The sequence below is a fragment of the Pristis pectinata genome, chromosome 7 (genome assembly GCF_009764475.1).
Source record: "Pristis pectinata isolate sPriPec2 chromosome 7, sPriPec2.1.pri, whole genome shotgun sequence".
NCBI lineage: Eukaryota > Metazoa > Chordata > Chondrichthyes > Rhinopristiformes > Pristidae > Pristis > Pristis pectinata.
Window position 1 is genome coordinate 72083336 of NC_067411.1, and position 19783 is coordinate 72103118.

Here is a 19783-nt window from a genome sequence, read left to right on the forward strand (position 1 = left end):
TAGTTATGGAGGAGATAGTTGAGACATCAATCTACTTCTTTCTGGAAGTGCAAATAGTTGTTAAATGTTGCTGGCTGCACCCATCCAGCCAAACAGTAAGTATTCCTCACATTTGCATCACATAAATGAAAATCAAATGCTTATATGCATTTTTATCTAAATATTGGCACAAGGTGGCCAAGATTGATTTAACACAGCTTTATAACAGCAACATAAATTTGAATTCTTTTGAAAAGAACTGTGACTTGGTGAGAAAAAAAATCGCATGAAAATTTTGTTTCATTAAAATCCACTGCAAATGGATTCATGCATCATAATAAATGTTTTAATTAGCTTATCCAAGTACTTTTTTTTACTGAATTACTAGCATTTAGCAATGTTTTTATTTTCCAATTACTTCCAAACATTGGTCAAAGGTGATTTAATGACTGTAAGTGTCAGTAGCAAATGAAATGAAGTTAATGCACTTGAGCATGCTGAATAAGGGGCAGAGAGTAATCTTCATCTACATAAAACCCTTCAGAAAAACTAATGAATTTTGATTTTTAGCATACTTGTGAAAATGTAATAAACTGATGATTTTTTAAAAAAAATTAGACAGCATCCATTTTACAAACTGATACATTTTCATTTGTTTATGAACATGCCATAAATCATTTTGAAAGGAGAGTTCAATGTGGATGGAAATGGTGGGAGGTCTAGTACACCATCTTAACAGCTATTCAGGGTTTTAAGTTATATTTGTGTCATTAAGGAAAACGTGTTCAAGAAGAAAGGTATGTGTGAGAATGGGATTGTTGAGAGATTTCTGAGGATTGTGAATGATGTAGAGGCGTGCTTGAGCTGAGAAAGAATGAATAACAATTTATTAAGCTTTAGGACACTTGGCTCAAGACAGGGATTGGATTGTACAATAGTAGCAAAATGGAAACAAATGTTGACATGCTCCATGTGAGCTTCCTTCCCATCTTATCTAATCTCAAGCTATCAATACAACATTATTTTTTTAAATCTAATTTCTGCTTAAATATCTCTGTCTTTCACTTCTACATGGTGGTAAGTTCCACATTCTCACCACTCACTGAATAAAGTAGACCCTTCTACACTCTGTACTGAATTTATTAGCAATTATCTTATATTTATGGCCCCTAATTTTGGAGTTTTGCCGCAAGTGTAAATGCCTTCATTACATCCACCTTAGGGAATCCCTTATAATTTTAAGTCACTTTTCAGCCTTCTCTTTTTCTTACAAATAGGTGTGCAACAATGGACAAGAAAAATATCTGGCAATCAAGCAAAAGATAGACTTCTTCTATTGAATGCCGTCCTGTTAACTGCTTCTAGACAGAAATTAGTCCACACAGTGCCTTTGAGTTACTGTACATGGTATTTCTTTCTAATTCTTTATTTTCTGTGAAAATTATGATATGGTGACACAGTCTGTTTAAGTATGGTGGTCTGCCAGTTATGGTACAGCCTTACCATTAACAACACATTACATACTCAAAGAAGCTTAATCTAACTTTAACTGCTTCTTAACTGCTACATCAGGGCCACATTTCCCAACCACATGATAAGCTATAAAATAAATGGAATATGTCAGGTGGGCTAGCACTGACAAGAATAACTGTGAAAGTTAATGGATTGTCCTAAAAACTCAGTTGGTTCACTATTGATCTTTTGTAACACCTACATGTGCGCAAAATGATAACACCTATGTGTGTGTGCGTAGAATGGAAACATCTACATGTGTGATTCATTCAAACAACCTTGCCAGTGGTGTTTAGTCTATGACCAAGAACAAATTAAAACATTTTTGGCTTACTTACGTTAGGTCAGCCTATGCTAATGAGTAAAATAATACCCAGTACCAATGCATGTCCTATCATTTGACTTGTGCTAAATTGTACAACTCAACAACCAGATTTACTGTGTCCACCATAACATCTATTTGCTGGTGCTTAATGAAAGTTAGAAATCATCAGAACGTCCTCAAAGTTCTTCTATAGGATAATGGGCTAAATGAGTTACCATGTTCAGTAAAATTCAGTGAGGCATTTTAGGCAAAGGATAGTTAAGCAGATATAGAGCAAGGCTAAACTCTGTCTGCATTTATATGCATTTCACGGAGGCCATACCCTGGAGTGTATTGGAAGAAAGCAATACATCTGAAAGTGATGAATTGCTTAAATTCAATCTCCATACATGTGTCAGCTGCCTTGCAACACAATGCCCATTTATTGAGGGAAAGTAAATGATGATTTTACATAAATTAATTAAACCCGGGGTGCCACATTCTCAGGAGAATTATATCTCACTCAGTCAGTTAGCAAATCCCAGCCAGGAGGCATGAACCAAACTGGTCCCATTTGCTCCCCATCCTGGGAAAGGGCCCAAGTCTGCCCTGTGTCTCCAAACCCAAGGAGTTTTTTTTTTGCAAGGGGGATTGGTTGGAGGGAAGAATTCCAACTTCCACTAACTTCAGCAAGTTACCTTCATTTAACAGAATGGTGAAACATGAACCAAGATATTCCTTCCATAATGTTATTGTTATTCGAAAATGATTTCCCCCAATGTGGAAGTATCTATATCAACTTCTCTCTGAATTGTTACTATAATCTGCTTCCATGTGACCACCCCGGTTGACCATTATTTTGCTACTGAGCAATATTATTTACAGATATTCAAAGATTACTGTTTGCGTTTATTGGCATTAAGGTTCTTTTGTTACTTTAATGAATGTCCCAAAAACTAATAAAGTCTGCATTCCCAAATAAAAACCTGAGCGTCTCAAAAATTTAATGGACGGGATTACTCTCAATGAAATAGATTCTTTCATTAGGTTTAGACTAGCATTCCCCCCACCCGCCTGGTCTTCCATCTTCGTCTTCTCGTCTGGAAGGAAAAACTGCAATTAAAGCAGCTCAAAACATCCTCCGGCATCTGCGGAGTCTTCAATTTCCCAAGTGAAGAAAGTTCTCAGTGGCTAAAATAATAAGTTTAAATCTTTAAACGAACCACAAAATGAATTTCCTTTTCTTTATAACATAAAATCATTTGGAAAATGAACAGATACAATGTCATACACTGTCCGTTTCTTGCGATGATCAAAATTGGCAGTATTGATTGCTGCCGAGCGCGGACTAAGTTTGCAGGGGCAGCAATCCGTGTGGTATCTATTGTACATCCGCAAGCAACTAACACAACATAAATATCAAGAATGGCTGGTATGCAATTAGCTCTTTATAACTTGACTCTACCGCATAGGTAGAAGCTAATCTAAGGCAAAATAAACCAATTATTACATATTGCATATGGATGTATTACTGGATGCTTTTATACTGGATTTCTTTTCCACCCGCATTTTCAACCCCATTACTTGTCTCGCTGCCTCAGTCTCCTTAGCCATCCCATCTCTTCTCCAACCTCTCCCCTGGACAACATCACCCTTCTCAGACACACACACACACACTTGCAAAAGATCTATATTTGCTGTGTGGCTCTCCGCTTCATTCAGTGTTTCTGTCTTGGTGTCTCATTATTTCTGACAGAGTTATTTTCTGCCTTTCGTGTATTGTTACTCGATGTCTCGTTCTCTTCCCGTATCTCTTTCTTTCTCGCATCTTTTCTTCACCATATCCCATTTGCAGTGCATCTTTTCCCCCCGAATCTTGCGTCTTCGTCGCATTGTGTTATTCACCTTTCCTCACCTCCGCCCTTCGCATTACCAAAGATGTACATTTTAAGCAATGATATCATGATAAATTATTTAACTCCTAAAACACCTAAACTGCTTTAAAGAATTGTATCAGAGCGCAGTAAGATCGTTTTCCTTGCGAATGCAGTGCCTGGATGGAATGTGGCTACATGTTCACGTATTAATGCCTATCGCAATCTTTTTTATTGACCAACATTTTGGGGTATTTCAATTGCTCTTATAAAAGATGAACAAAATGACTGTCTTTGTCAAACGTATTAATGCAAAGTATACAATTACGCAATTTCATCTTTTGAAATCAGTCGTGTTTATATAACAATTGTTTCTCCACCCAATATATTACCATTTATTTATCACTTCTCACAAAGAATTACTTGGTGGCATGTCAAACAGTGGATAAATAATCTCCTTTTCTAGTTGTCAATATTTCAGAAAGCTTCGTCTGGATCTCACAGCGTCTGAGAACAGTACGTGGTTTCTTATGGTTTGCTCTGTACTGAGTGTTTACACAGGACTGATAGCAAGCTAGTTTAGTTTAGATTTAAGTTTAGTTTATTGTGCAAGGGGGGCGGTGGTGGTGTTGGGTAGTCACGTGATGGTGACAGGTCCTGCCTATTGAGAGCAGACCACCCACCTCGAAGACCGCGCTGCTTAATAGAAACAGGCATGTAATTGTGAGACCTTCCAGCACACAGCAGAATGACTGCAACCTAGCAGGATTATTACAATCCCTGTTCCTTTAAAATCATTTTTTTTTAATTTTGTGGGAAAATAACATCTTTTAGCTCCTGAAAATACAACGCAAATCAAGACCAGCACGGTCATACAGGGGAAGCTCGAGAAAGATGGTAAGTAAAGTTACCTTTGATTAGAACACATAGAGACCGCAGAGTCTTGGAGTGAACTCTTGGCAGATGGCATAAGCTCGTTATGTTACTGATACAGTTATTTTAGCCTCTGCTTCTGTAGCTAATAGTGGGATTATTATGGTTGGGTGGTATAACAGCGTTGATATAGATCCGAGGTGATTTTGCTGTTTGATTCTATTCGAAATACTCAAGTTTGGCTTGACTGGTTGCTGAAACAGACGGGGGGTTAATGGAAAAGGTGACAGAGCTGGGGGTCCTGAGGATCCCTCGAATTCATTTTCACGCTCCGAGAGGTCGCCCCCAGCTTCCGTTTAGTGCAATTCTTCTAGAGATGCACCTCTGGGACAAAAAGAAATCTCTGATCGCTGCTGTCTCTTAGCAGGAATAAAATACATCTATATTTTTCTTCAGCTGATCTTCTGTAAATAGCGTGGCGTGCTGTACGATTGCCGTTTTCTTTAATCCACATCCGATAGTGAGGTGCCAATGTATATAGTACTTTATTATTTGCTCTATTTCCAGCAATGTAGTAGTTTAAACTTAAATGCGACTTAAATCAGGGTCTATACAGTGAGCCGGTCGATAAACGTAATCCAAACTGTGATTTATAACGCAGAGTGATTCCTCACAAAGAAAAAAAAGTTCTTAAAATCATTTATTTCGGATCAAAGACTGAAGTATAAAATGAAACCTGATAATTATATTTAAACCGTGGCCATTTGAAAAAGGAACTTCCACCATGAAAATGAGTGGGGAAAAGCGGCGCGTGTAAATGAATGTCTTAATCTTTTTCATTTTCGCTTAAATAGTTTTCCCTCTTAGACTTCAGTATTCCTCCCCCCCCCCCTTTATTTTTTGCTGGTAATAGTCCTATTGAGTGATGTAGGCGTGAGGTGTAAACCGGATTAGCAGAGTCAAAGGGTGAGTACAATGAGGCGGAATTGTTTTACTTCCTTTCATTTCTCACGCCTATATATCTAATAAATTTGTTGCTACAGCAGTAGGTCAAAGGATCGTGTCGCCAATCGTGTTCGACAAGACGTGATGCTAGGCTGTCAAATGAATGGCCCCTGAAATGATTAAACTTACTTACTGAAAGCAGAATTGTGTGAGTTTGTCGACATATATATGTCCGTGTGTTCTATCCCTAATTCGGTATCCCTGCTCCCGGCAGCATGCAATGCACTTCTCTTTCAGCTCGATCAGGGGTAATTAGTTGCATTATTTTGACAGTTTTTGTGAGTAGTACTTTTCCCCCCATCGTGTGTGGGAGAAGCAGAGGGGAGGCTTGACATATTGAAACCAGTTACAAGAAAAACTACTGTGTGCTGTGTTTGAAGATTAAAGCACATTGGAGGACAACGTCAACTTCAGTTGAAAAATCTGTTAACTGAAATTAGTTCAAAGAAAATTGAAAACACCTTTCACAAACTGACCAATCAATTAGTCTTGGCAAAATCAGCAACATTGAAAATGTAAAATTTGTTGCAATTTAGAGGTGAATTAAGGTGATGCCTTTTCCTTCAGTGTTCGAGAACTAAAGCCAGTGTTCAGCACACAAATGAAGCTAAACATATATATATATATATATAATGTACATTTCCGGCGGATACAACATATAGTTCCAGCGATACACTTGGTACGAGCTCAGAAGCAGTGTGGAAAGTCCTATTTCGTTCACGTTTATTGCAATCGAAAATGGGTTGAGTGATTCATGTCAATCAGAGAGTAATTTACAGAGCCTGCGCTTCCTATACCGTTGGCGCCATGTCCGCTTAGAAATGAATGGAGGCTGTAAACCATAAAGATGAAAAACCTGTATTTGTTGGATTTGGAAAAGTTTGCTGTGAGATGTGATGTCGGAACGTGTCATGGGTGCATATCTATCTGCATTCTCCATATGCCAGAAGAAAGTACTTAAATACATTAAAATCTATAAACTAGTGACAGCATGAATGGAAGAGTGGAGAACCAGGGCATTGTAGATGGATGGATGGATGGATGGATGGATGGAAATGTTTAAGGGAAACGGGTAATAATTCAAAATACTCCTTATTTTTTTAAAATATAAACATCTGGATAGATTAGTAAAACTTGTGTCATAACAGTCAAAAAGATAATAATCATTCCTGTAAAAGTAAAGCATAAAACGTGGTGGAGTTCGCCAAATCAGATAATGATGTTGAAAAATTAAACATGGAACAATGCAGGATATTGAATTATGTATTGTCCACCTAACTATAATGTTAAATGAGAAATAACAAAATGAGGTTAAAATTTTGCGTGAGGTAAATCGTGGATATCCTTTTAATGTACATTAAATGGTTGATTCAATGGACACCGAACATTTGGTGCAATATAAATTACTATTGCAGAAGGAAAGGGTCAAACGTTGGAGATGCAAAATACTCTATAACACTCAAATGACAAATGAAATTGATTAAATCCATTTGAAAAAAAAGATCCTGACTATATGGGGAGACCCATAATGATTTGTTGAAGTTAACCCAACCGGTCGTCGAACGCCGTTTACATGAACAAGGCATGCATATTAAAGACAACAATGCTTCCAAATGTAAATAAGGCTAGATTGATTACGAACAACATTATCGCTTCGGAATGGAACACTCGCATGCATTAGTAATGAGGCAAATTGAGGGCATCCATAGCTGACCACCCAAGTTGAAAGTTTGAGCTCACACTTCTTCCTTTCTCTGCAGCCATACAGAAGCAAGGCAATTACATGCCAAATGTACTCCATCCATTCCCTATGCCTTTAAAGCAGTTAACTATGGAGACAAGATTAAAATGCACCGCCCTTTTAAACTTTTTTCTTTAAAATAGAACAACCACTCCTAATAAATAGGAAGAAATTTTGATATGGCATCTTTATAAAAAAGTTAAATGGAGCCCCCGAACATTTGGTGCCATTATGTTTTACCACCTACCAAATGCCTTACTTATCGCCTATGTGCGTATAATCAGTGATAGTTAATAATGGATGCATGAAGGTGAGGTCTGCAGCAACTTTTGATTGATATTAGGTAAAACATAATAATTCCTATTTCTGTCAAGATAGCAAACATATTTCTCATTTTGGCATTGTGCTAATGTTAGTCTCAGTTAATAAAACCTTTCTGGTTAGGCTTATTAAGTTTTAAATTAACAAAACGTGCTAACACAATTAAATCATGCTATTTGTAGACCACCGACAAAGTAAATTGATTTTATTTTCATGATAGTTCCGATACGGAGAAAACACACATTTTGAGTGTAATTTAAAATTCGCAAACAGGGCATCCATTTAAAAGGATAAATGAATTTTACTTTTCTTGAATCTATTAATGTGCAAAATTATCACCATTGAGGTCTGTCCGGATTACATTTATCTCTTGAATTGAACATTATTTTATTCTATCACGTTTCATCTGTTGTGATATTTGATATTTATAAATGTTTATTATAAACGGGATACCAAAATGCGCAAACAAAGGATTAAATTATATTTACATACACAAACCTAGAGAACATAAAACCCATCTTGAACAAAAACAGCTGTTGTGGTAGTAAATGTTAATTCAGAATTTAGATTGCATGTTGACCAATTCATCAATCTTCCAGCTTCATTGCAATGCCATTTGGGTCCTCTAAGGGGCGCAGTGTATGATGTACTTCGGGAGAGCGGTACAGTCATAAATGTATTAATTCTAAGATTACGTTTAGGGGTATGACGTTGATTACATTTCACACCAGACAGATGCAAATTGAACACATTATCAATCTATGTATTTACAGATCAAATTTATAATAGAGACCATACTTGCATTCACGAACCAAATACCAAAGTTAATACTAATCAAAGAAAATACTATATATTCGCTATATATCTGTATGATGGAGGTAAATACAGTGGAATTGGATTGAAATGAACGAAGATGAAATAGCCGTTAATTTGTGTTTTAATGATTCAGCTACAGCGAAATGTGATAGATAATATTTGTATTTAGACTGGTGAATGAGACTTAATGATTGGAAACATGCATAGAGATTATGAAATATAATTGCTCAAAGTTAAGGTATTTGTTTTCATGTAAAGTTGAGAAAGTAGTTGACATTTGTTGTATAAATTAAGTCTGTTCATATTTAATACTGTCGCCAAAATGCTTTGTTGAGAAAAGTGTGGTCAATTGATGGTAAGTGGTACTGACGTCAAAATCTGAATCTAAGTCTGATTTTATGAAGTATGACATTATTGGTTAAATTAATAATTTTTCTGATGATTATGTAATGTTAATCTACCGCCATGTGATTTCATGAAAATGTTAGAAATCATGAATAAACAATTCCATACACCCACTCGAAAAACTGCACGTAACCTATATACTCTGATTTCAGCTTTCTACTGTACGATTTCTACTCCCAGAATTATTTACTGTAACCCAATTTAAATATGCATTTATTATAACACCTTGTATAACCTTATAGCATTGGCTTGATAAGACTATATATGGTAAATGGGATCAGTATAGATGGGTACTTGATGTTCGGCATAGACATGGTGGGCTGAGTGCTGAATATCTCTATGACCCTCTACCAACAAGACCAATTTAGGGCCTTGATATACTTTGACACCGAACAAAATGATCGGGGTAAACAGAGTCTTCCTGAAGTGGCGTATACCCCTTCAAACTTTCACCCAGCGAGTTAACAAATGTTCCACCGTGTGTGCTGCGGGTCAGTAGATTGCGTCAGAAAGTTGAAATCCCACTCTGGAGATTTGCGTACAAGATCTAGGCTGACTCGCCAATGCAGTACCGAAAAGATACTGTTCTATTAGGGATGCCGTCTATCGGATGACAAATTAAAGAGAGTTTCTGTCTGTTCTCCCAAGTAAATGTAAAATATTTCATACCAATGTTTCAGAGAAAAAAACAGCGCAGTTATTCTTGTGTCCTCGCCGGTATTTTCGTCTCGTTCAACATTCTGGAAAACAGATGATCTGGCCGTTATCATAGTCTTTGTGGGAGCTTACTGTGCGCAAGTTGGCTGCTGCGTTTCTTGCATTAAAGCAGCGATTACACCTTCAATGGCTGTAAAGCGCTTTAAAATGTTTTGAAAGGCGCCGTATAAATGGATGTACCTTATAGTACGGAATGACGGCAAATGGATAGATCTTGTTAGGAATGCAGGCTTGCCTCAGATTCTTTACGCACAGGCGCACATGAATGTGAAATTCAACTTAGCAGGTTTCCTTTCCTCATCCTATCCCCTACCACCCCTTTCCCTTCTAGAAATTAACAGAAGTCTGTTAATTATCCATGCAAATCACATTGATCCTGATGGGGTTTGACAGGACCACTGAGGATTTTGTTTTCTTCCTTTGATACTACTGTAATTCAGCCATTCTCACATTGTTGCAGCGCGTCGCCCTGGGTACGCCGGTCACATGACCCCAGTGAAACTCCCCTATCTCTCAATGAATAAAATGAAAATGTGTATGGGTGGTTTGTGCGGGGGCGGAGGGAGGGATGTGCGGGATTTCTATGATTAAAAAATGAAAGATAGCCCGATTTGTCTCTAAAGTCCGAGATAGGGAACAAGAAATAACGTTTAATCATTTTCCAAAGATTTATATCCACTCGGATGCCTTTCCCATTTATTGTGGGCGAGTTTTAAAAGTTTATATATTTTCACTTGCGTGGTTTGAGAAAGAGCAGCTACTTATGGTTTTGGAAGAAAACGTGCGCGCACACACACACAAATCTCGCACTTCCCACTGCACGATCCAAGGATTGTCATTATTCGTGGAAGCCTGCTAATTCAGCTGAGACCTCCCAGCATTTGATACAACTCGAGGCCAAGATAAAGGATTTTCATTTAAACAAGAGTAAATAGTTCAAAAAAAAGTCTTCAAACCACTCGCGAGTATCTGCCTCCCTGTAATCTGCAGAAACCCCGATCTGCTGTTATATGAAAAATATCTAAATTGTATGTCTGTTTAAAATATAAAAGTTGTTTTACTAAGTGCGTGCAAAAGAGCGAGAGACACGGTGACGGGAGTGAAGGGCTATGATTTCTTTCAGCCGAACCGCGGCTCCCCTGAAGTGGGGATGGATGCATTCACAGCCTGGGTGGTCTCTCTACTTTGGTGAGCTGTTGCTAAGCAGCTAATAATAGTCGTGTTTGCTGAGTAATTTCAGCCTTCCTCAGCCAATCAGAGCCAAGCAATACAAGCCTTCTCCCAGCCATCTGACGGCCCTGGAGGCGGGTTTTTGCTTTCCTTCCCCCCCCCCCCCCCCCCCCCCTAAATGGAGAGAGAGGCTTTTTTTCCCTATTGAATCAAGGCTCACCGAGCTCTAGGGCCTGTTGCACAGAATGGTTCAAGCGAGTGATCGGTGCGGGTAAATCCCCGAGTCTCTGCAAGAAGGTGAACGTTTCCAAGCTGCCCTCTCCGATCTCTTTTAAAGCGCACTGTGCCCCGTGAATGTAGAAGAACGCCAGGATCCCCCAGATCGCGAAATGTGGGAATGGAAGGCGCAAACTTTGACTCGCCATCGCTACGAGGAGTATGAAGTTTGCCAGGCAGCGTCTACTTTGTTGAGGATTAAAGTGCCCGTTTGGTGGAACCTAAGACGGTGTGTGATTATACTGCCCAAGTCCCATCAACAACATGGCCTCGGCTGTTAACATTACGGAGCGCCGAAGGACAGAGGAGGAGGAGGAGGACCATGTTCAGCAAAACAGGAGGAGGATAAGGAGAAACCTGCGGCATCCGACAGCGGTTTTAGATTATCTGGAACGGCCGAGCTATTGCGATGCTGCCTTTGCGCTGGATCAGATCTCAAAGGTGCATTTCCAGTTTGTAAAACCCTCTCTATTTTTGCTTCTTTTTTCGTGCACTGGGGGCCTTTTGTGTTCCCCATTCTTATCCATGAGCGGTAGAGTGGGAGCTATTCGCCGCTGCATCGATGCATGTTCCCGGTGTTATCACTGAGCAGCCTGTAGAAGTGAAAGTTTAAAGCGAGAGTAAACAAAGCTCAGCTCTCCCAGGCGGTGTTTCCACAGTTACTGCAGTCCAAGTAGCACGGAGGGAGCATCGACTCACTTGGATGTGTGTGTGGGATTTCTTGTTTCTTTAACTCGCCATGTTTTTGCGTGGAAATGCTTTACAGCAATGAGGAATCCGGCTTCTCTTTAAAAGATACTAAAAACTGCAAAATCCTGGCTGCATGCTTTAAGTTTTAAAGTAAACAAAAAGCGAAACATTCTTTAAGCGATCGTATCTGTTCAGAGTAGAGTTATAAGCTGAAATCCATGTGGCTCCCTCTTCCGTTCGCAAATATTGTCGTAACTCTCAGATGGCTGCTTCACTTCCTAATTCAGATCACAGCGTCCTGATACTGCTATGGAAATGAATTACTCCAGCTTATGATGTTACAGCAGAGCAACCACGTGGATGCACTCTTTGCTACTATGTATCCCATTAGTTGTTGCCCCAATAAATCTGGTCGTTACTTGAATATATTGATTACGAAAATTTAACACGTTGATCCTTTCGGGGTTTAACTTTTATTTTTCTTCATATAATAATATTTGCATGCATTTCTCCTGCCCTCTTAGTTCATTTGCATTAAAAAAAAATATACCAATGGATTGCAAAGCATGAAATACCAATCCCTTTTGCAACAGTATTTCACTCCCTCTAGTCTGTCACCACTGCAGGTTGGATTGCAATTTAGACAGATGAAGTGACAGTCGCTGTAGAGACTTGCCGTCACCTTTAGTAACACAATACGTAATATGATATAATCCAATGGGCAGTGAAAATTGTTTAATGGCGCTAGTTTAATTAAAAGCATGGGTTTAAAGCTTCACTTTCTCACAGAAAGACTATTGTTGCAACTCGAAATCGTCAATTGAAAGGAGTGCTGTCTCTTTAAGGATGCAATTGTCCGATGAGTTCCCTCAGATTCTCAAGTGTCTTTTCTTTTATTTTAGGGAAAGGCTACTGGAAGGAAAGCACCGTTGTGGCTTCGAGCTAAATTTCAGAAACTGTTTTTTAATCTGGGCTGTTACATTCAAAGGAACTGTGGAAAGTTCTTCGTTGTGGGCCTGTTAATATTTGGGGCGTTCGCAGTAGGATTAAGGGCTGCTAATCTAGAAACCGATGTCGAGGAGCTCTGGGTGGAAGGTAAGACCTTTCTATCCCCCCCCCCCCCCCCCCCGGGAGAGTTTGTTTTATTAAACCGAATCCAACTTTAAAACAGCGAATGAACGCTACCAAAAAAATGGGGGGGGGGGGAAGAGATGAAGAAACATCATACCGGAGTGGGATTGTTTATTGTATGTCTGTTTGGCCAAGAGCCAAGCAAAAGTTACAAAGAAGTTGCTGTAATCCTTTATGATGAATTTCTACGTTTGTGTAAAGCTCACGGAGTCTGGTGTTGGTTTGGGGGGGGGGTGAGGAGAGTGATTTGCGGCACCTTGTTTGGCGGGGAATTGGGGGAGGGGGTTGGGGGGGGGATTAAAGTTTTTTTTAAGAAGTGGAGCTTGTCAAAGCCGCCATTTTGTGAGTGCCCCCAGCAGCAGAGTGTGATCGCTGCAGCGCTCTGTGAGTGAGTGAGCGAGAGAGAGAGAGAGAGAGAGTGTGTGTGTGTGTGTGTGTGTGTGTGGTCCTGTTTTGGACAGCTTTCAACTTTCAAAAAAACATTTGTCTCAGGAAAAAAGTGAAGTCGTACAGACTGGAACGCATGTTTGCAAAGTAGATTAATGTAAGCTAGCGGGAGGTGACGTATGTTTAATGTAATTGCAGTTAGTATTGCATTAAAAAAGGGAGTTTTCTATAAGTAGTGCATTTTTGTGGGAGGAAGTTAAGTTCAATTAAAGATTTTGTGAGCCTTGATCTACATTATAGTGATTAAAAACAATGGGGCTAAAATGGTGAATTGTTAATTGATGCGTGAGTAGTTTACGAACTGAAATACAGTTATTGAACTTTTTAATACTGCAAGTGAACAGTTTTTATTGTTTAGCGGGGGAAATGAAAACATTGTTTATCCAAATGCTGTCAAATGTTTGACATGCAGTGCTCAATAAAGATTGGGGAGCCTGTGAATATGTTATGTGGGGAAAAGATTTTATTTAAGATGAGTAGAGTAATATATTGAAGTAATTTTATTTGAGTTTTTAAAATATTTACTATTATCTCAAAAGGATTACTCATACTAAATTATATTCGTTTTAATATAAAAGCAAAGTTGATTCTAATAAACTTTATCCTATATTTTCACGTATTTAAACTCAAAAGTTTTTTTGCTATGCTTTTTTATGGTTTTTGCCTTCTCATTTGCTTCACATATTGCCTTTGTCCCTCTGTCTTCCCTCCCCCTCCCCAAATGGCTGACAGCAGCAGGAATCTTGTGTAGCTGTGTGTGTTCTCAGTGGAGTGTGTAACTCTTTGGTCACGAACATGGGCACTGCACAAATAAACTAAAAGAGCAGCAGTTGCATATTTCTGTGGTTAAATGTATAAACAGAAGGCAATACAGAGCAAAGAACTGAACAGAGGGAGGAGTTATGCAGGTGATGGGAGGGTGTGGGAGGTTGGGTTCTGTAAAGGGACCAACTAACTTGGTTTGCAAAATTTGGAGTATGAAGTGACAGGGAAAAAATATCAACAATGATATTTTACAAGCTTCAGTCTATCAATTTTTGATCAAAGAGCTTTGCAACATTTCAGCGTAAAACTAATTTGTCTTATGATTGGTCTTAGTTTGGTCCACAGATCACCAGGTGCTGATGAAATACTGTAAATATATCTTGTTGATGAGATCATCTCCTGGTTTCATTTAAAACAAAACACTTGTTGTTAGAATGCAAAATCATTTTAGCCAATTTATGTTTTAACTATTTGTTATAGAAATGTTTAAAGCAATCGTTATAGTTGTTTACCAGATTCTCATATTTCATGATAGTAATGCATATGTATTTATATATGCATATCAAGAAACTTGTACAGTATCAGCCCTTTTGAAGAAGCATGGATGAAAACAATTTTTAATGTATTTAACATTCACAAGGTTTTGGTTTCTAAAGGAATGTGAATCTCTCCAAATGCATTAGGATGCTGGAAAATTTCCATTTTCTCTCAACAAACTTGAGAGTCTTATAGAAGTGAATAAATGTGTAATTTATATGAAGTTATGAACAGTCCTACACACAGATAAGGATAAAATTTGTTGAGAAGAAGTTTAATGTGATCATCATAATTGACCTTTTGGAACAACTTTCTCGGCTTCATAAATCTTCTTTCTTAGCCATTGCATCTCCACCAATACTTGCTGCATCAGTGTGTGTACAGTTTCCAGTTCAGTTCACTAACTGGAACCCTTGAGCAATGTGGCATGGTCAACACTAAGAAGAGAATTTTGTTCTACCTTGTTACTCTCTACTACCTTGTTACATAGTTACTCTCTATGGGAAACTTTAATGTCATTTGTTACTAGAATCGAAGGAACTCTTAGGCTTGCTTTTAAAAAAAAGATTTTTCTTCTGTTCAGCTTTTTACATGTCGATTGATATAAAAAAAAGAATGTATATTAAATATCACTGTTTATATTGTACCTGAAACTGCTGCTGTCCTTTTTATATATAAAAAAACTTGTTTAGATCATCTTATCTAATTGAAACCCTCAGCACAAACACCCTTGTTAATAAAAAGAACAAATATTTATGCCACACAACTAGCAATGACTATCTGCAAAAAGAGTCTTTCACCACCTCTGGATATTCAATGGTATTACCATTGCTGAGTCCCCACCAATAGCATCCTGGCAGTCACCATTGACCAGAAACTCAGCTACAGCAGTCACTTAAATACTATTGCTGCAAGATCAAGTTAAGTTTATTGTCATGTGCACAAGTACGGTGAGGTACAGGTACAATGAAAAACTTGCTTGTAGCAGCGTCATAGGTACATGAGTTCAGACAACACACAAAACATAAAATTATGTGTAAAATATACATAAATTATATAAGACAGTAAAGAGAGGGAAAAAAAGACACATTGGTGCAAAAAAACAGAGACAAGTCCATAATATTGCAGAAGGTGGTCTGTGGTGTTCTGTTGCTGAGGTAGGATTAGGGTTGTGCAGGTCAGTTCAAGAAGCTGATTTGTTATAGAGAAGTAGTATTCTTGAACCTGGTGGTTTGGGACTTAAGACTTCTGTACCTGCTGTAACGAGAAGAGGGCATAACCCATATGGTAGGGATCCTTGATGATAGATGCTGCCTTTTCAATGGACCGGGCTGTTCCACTGCTCTCTGCAGCCTCTTGCTTTCCAGTGCATTGGAATTGTTGTAAAAGGCCATGATACAAACAGTTAAATCAAAGACTGGGTATTCTGGGGGGGAGTAATTCCTGACACATGAAGACTTTACCACTTTAAAAGGAAACAGTTAAGAACAGGGTGCAGTGCTCCCCACTTGGATGAGTGCAGCACTCAACAAGATTTGAGCTTGACACTATCTGGGACCACTTGCTGGGCATTTCATCTACCACCATTGGACCATTGCTATAGTGTGTGCTGCCTTCAAAGGGCACTACAGTTACTCATCTTGATTACTCTGACAGCACTTCCCAACCTGCAAACTCTTAACGTTGAGAAGGACAAGGGTAATGGGTACGTAGGAACACCACCAACTACAGATTCCCCTCCAAGTTGTGCAGCATCCTGACATGGGAGTATTTTATTTATGCATCATTGCTACGTCGAAACCCTACAACTCCTGACCAAATAACACTGAGGGTTCATTCACCAGAAGGACTGCAGAATCCCAAAAAGGGGTGGCTCTCCATCACTTTCTTAAGGGCAATTAAAGATAAGTAATAAAAGGGCTGGCCATGCCAGCAATACTCACTTCCTGAAAAATGAAGAAATGTACTTAAAGTTGTTCTGTATTTGTTTAATAATATGTTCTAGGAGGGGGACCTCATTGACCAAATCATGTGCCATATCATACTAAGACACACTGTATCCTTTATCCTGCATTGTATAGACTTGTTTACTTCTGGAACTAGATGTCATTAATAAATATAACTGATCTTAAAAGAATATTTCAAATTAGGATCCTTGCACCTTGCAGTTAACTTGTATTTGGTTGTTTTCTGTATTGGTTATTGCTGTTTTTTTTCTGCTACTGTGTACTAATCATAACATTTCAGCAATAAAAGTACTATTTGATCATCATTCTAAAATAGTAAAATGCTCTACATTGGTTAAAAAAAAGTTTAAAATTACATTGTTACATTAATCAGTGACTACGTGTCTAAATTACAACACATTTGGGAGCAGGTTATGAACAAAATGAGAAAAGTGACCCCGAGGCACATTGAGGCCATGTCTTTCACAGACTATTATAGAATAAATTGTTTTTTCAAATATTTCCAACTTCACTCCATCAAGAGTTTTGCATGCATAGTCCCCAAACTCTCCTATAATACTCTTGCCTACAGCATGTCATCTCTATCTCAGTGTAAGCAAACTATTTGACAAATGAGGTCTCCCAGGTCCAGGATCTTCCCTTGCACAACATTATGTTGCTATGTTATAAATTTAATGGTTAGGTTCCTCTTAGGAAACTTACTAATTGTTCTTTATTGATATTCCCAGCAGTTCCAAGATCCTCCTATCCACAACACCATGTCACCGTGAAGTGAATTTAATGGTTAGGATTTTCTTTTTGTTTTAATATTGCTCTTTACTGTGCTTCCCAGTTTTGTGGAACAATCTACCTGAATTTACCAGAAATAATTGATTCAAAACCAAAGGTATAGTAACATTGAAAGTGTACATGGCTTTTATTTATTGTGCAAAATAAACCTAGACATACATCCTAATTTGTGGCATGGCAGTCAGCATTAACAAAATTGAATACAATCAATTAGGAGTGTAGTTACATGTAACTAAGCCCTAGCATGCTATAAACATTAACACTAGTCATATGGGCAGCACTGACATGACAGTATGCAAACTTAATGCAGCTGAATGCATAATAAGTTACTTTCTTAACCTCACATTTTTGATGATCATCCATGCACCCATTGTTCAAATTACAGGCATCTGACTGTAGAATGTCCCAATTCAATTTCCAACACCAAATTTTGGAGAATTCAGTTTTCTGAGACAAGTATATAACAGGTCTCCAGAGCTATATGAATGTGAGCAAATATATTTTTATATTCTTAGTGCTGCTGATCATGTCAATGTGTATGTAAACATGTAACCTCAAATTCTATTCCAAATTCCAGGTGTGTACTCAGAAATGTATTCACTAGCTGTTGCTTTTGCATGCCTGGTAGACCTGAAGAGTGTTGTGGCTGGGGCAGAGTAGAATTCTTCCGTTCTTTGGTCTTGTTTCAGGCTTGTTTATTTCAAATTGGCACTGCATTTTCAGTGCTGGCCAAACTCCCTGCTGATATCTATTGAAAATCAAAAAAAGCTGCAGATACTGGAAATCTGAAATAAAACCAGAAAGAGTTGGAAGCGCTCAGCAGATGAAACAGCACTCTATGAAGAGAGGAACAAAATTAACATTTCAATGACCCTTCATCAGAACTGCTGTTATCTATGTTTTGTATGCTCCTCAGCATTTTAATGATTTGGGTCACATTCATCTTAATCTCAATTGAAGCATCATCTCTAAGAGGATGAGATTCACCTGTGGATGTGAATACTAATTTCACATGAGTATCTTGGCTGCTGGTTGTACTCCTACAAATTCTTTTCCATTGACTTCAATGGCTTTTATGGCTAGTGATTAGATTGTTACTCTTTAAGGTTCTGAACCAAAAAAAAATTCTCACCCCCAAATCCCAGAACTTTTCTCCAGTTACTTTTCTCCTAAGTACTTATTCTAGTATATAGGCAAGGCACCAAAAGTCACAACCAGTATTTAAAATGTGACATTGCATCTAGTATATGAAGGGTAGAAATAGTTGCTTTACATTTTAATTGAGATGCAAAGTAATTTTTAGCATTGAGCTATAAAAGCATCAGCATGTGAAATCAAGATTTGAACACTGTACAAATCATTTTCCCAAACATCTATTCCTCTTGTTTAAGTTTTCTGAATCCCTAAATCCTGTACAGTACCTGGAAAGTTTCATTTTGTGAAAGACAATATAAAAGTTCTTCTTGTAGGAGTCTACATTTGGAGGACACACAGTTGTAGAGTGTCATAGTCATAGAGTCATACAGCACGGAAACAGACCCTTCGGCCCAACTGATCCATGCCAACCAAGAAGCCCATTCAAGCTAGTCCCATTTACCAATGTTTGTACTAGTGCTTGATTCCCCCCCCCCCCCATTTTTTATTCCACAATGGTATACAGTTCATACTAGTGGATTTTGAACAGTTGACAGCTTTGCAATTTCAAAGTTACATTCATTAATACTTTCAGTTCTTCAGAGATGCCCTTGGATCAAAGAAAGCTCTTTTGACCCAGGGAATTGTTGGTTGAAATAATGGCCAACAGTTCAGTAAACTGTTAATAAATGGGCAGTTCCAAAAATGGAATCTTGAGCATATGAAATGCTAACCTTTGATTTAAAAAAATGTTATTTATTATCATTTTAAAAGGTTGTTAATTTTTTCTATAGCTGCTGTAATAAATAATTTGACTAGTATTGACTAGCACATTGAGGTCAGATTATTAGTTCACGGCCTTGAGGCTTTTTTAAATAGATTTAGCTGCCTTAACTGGTCAAACTAATCAAGAAGCTGTAATATATCATAGTCGTTTCTAGTTTGGAGTTCAAAGTTGAAACATTAATCTTTTTTTAACACTTGTAAACAGGAATGTCTTCAGCTAGATTATGGTATAACATTTTAATATTTTGCACCTTACAGTTTAGTAACATACTGGAAAATTCACTCATCAAAAAGTGCTTTCACTGCTGTAAATCAATAATCTAGATATTTTAAATACTTGTGTTTTGAATTAGCATCTGCTGCATTCCTAAGGTTATTTTCATTCACCAAATGTGGATGTTACTGGAAATACTGGCATTTATTGTCCATCCCTAATTGCCCCTGAACTGACGATGCAGTTATGAGTCAAATCACATTTGCGGATCTGCAGCTATGTAAAAGCCGGAATGCATAACATTGGAAGATTTTTGTCCTCAAAGGACAT

General features: G+C 38.0%; 1 protein-coding gene across 1 annotated transcript in view; it reads left to right on the forward strand.

Annotated features, from left to right (window-relative positions):
* The first annotated feature begins 10902 nt into the window (after positions 1-10902).
* The window catches only part of ptch1 (patched 1), a 73819-nt gene continuing 64938 nt past the window's right edge, over positions 10903-19783 (forward strand). Inside the window, exons 1-2 of the mRNA XM_052020157.1 lie at positions 10903-11434; positions 12586-12778. Of these exons, the coding sequence (XP_051876117.1) occupies positions 11258-11434; positions 12586-12778 (370 nt within the window). The 5' untranslated portion in view covers positions 10903-11257. The remainder of the gene's footprint in view (positions 11435-12585; positions 12779-19783) is intronic.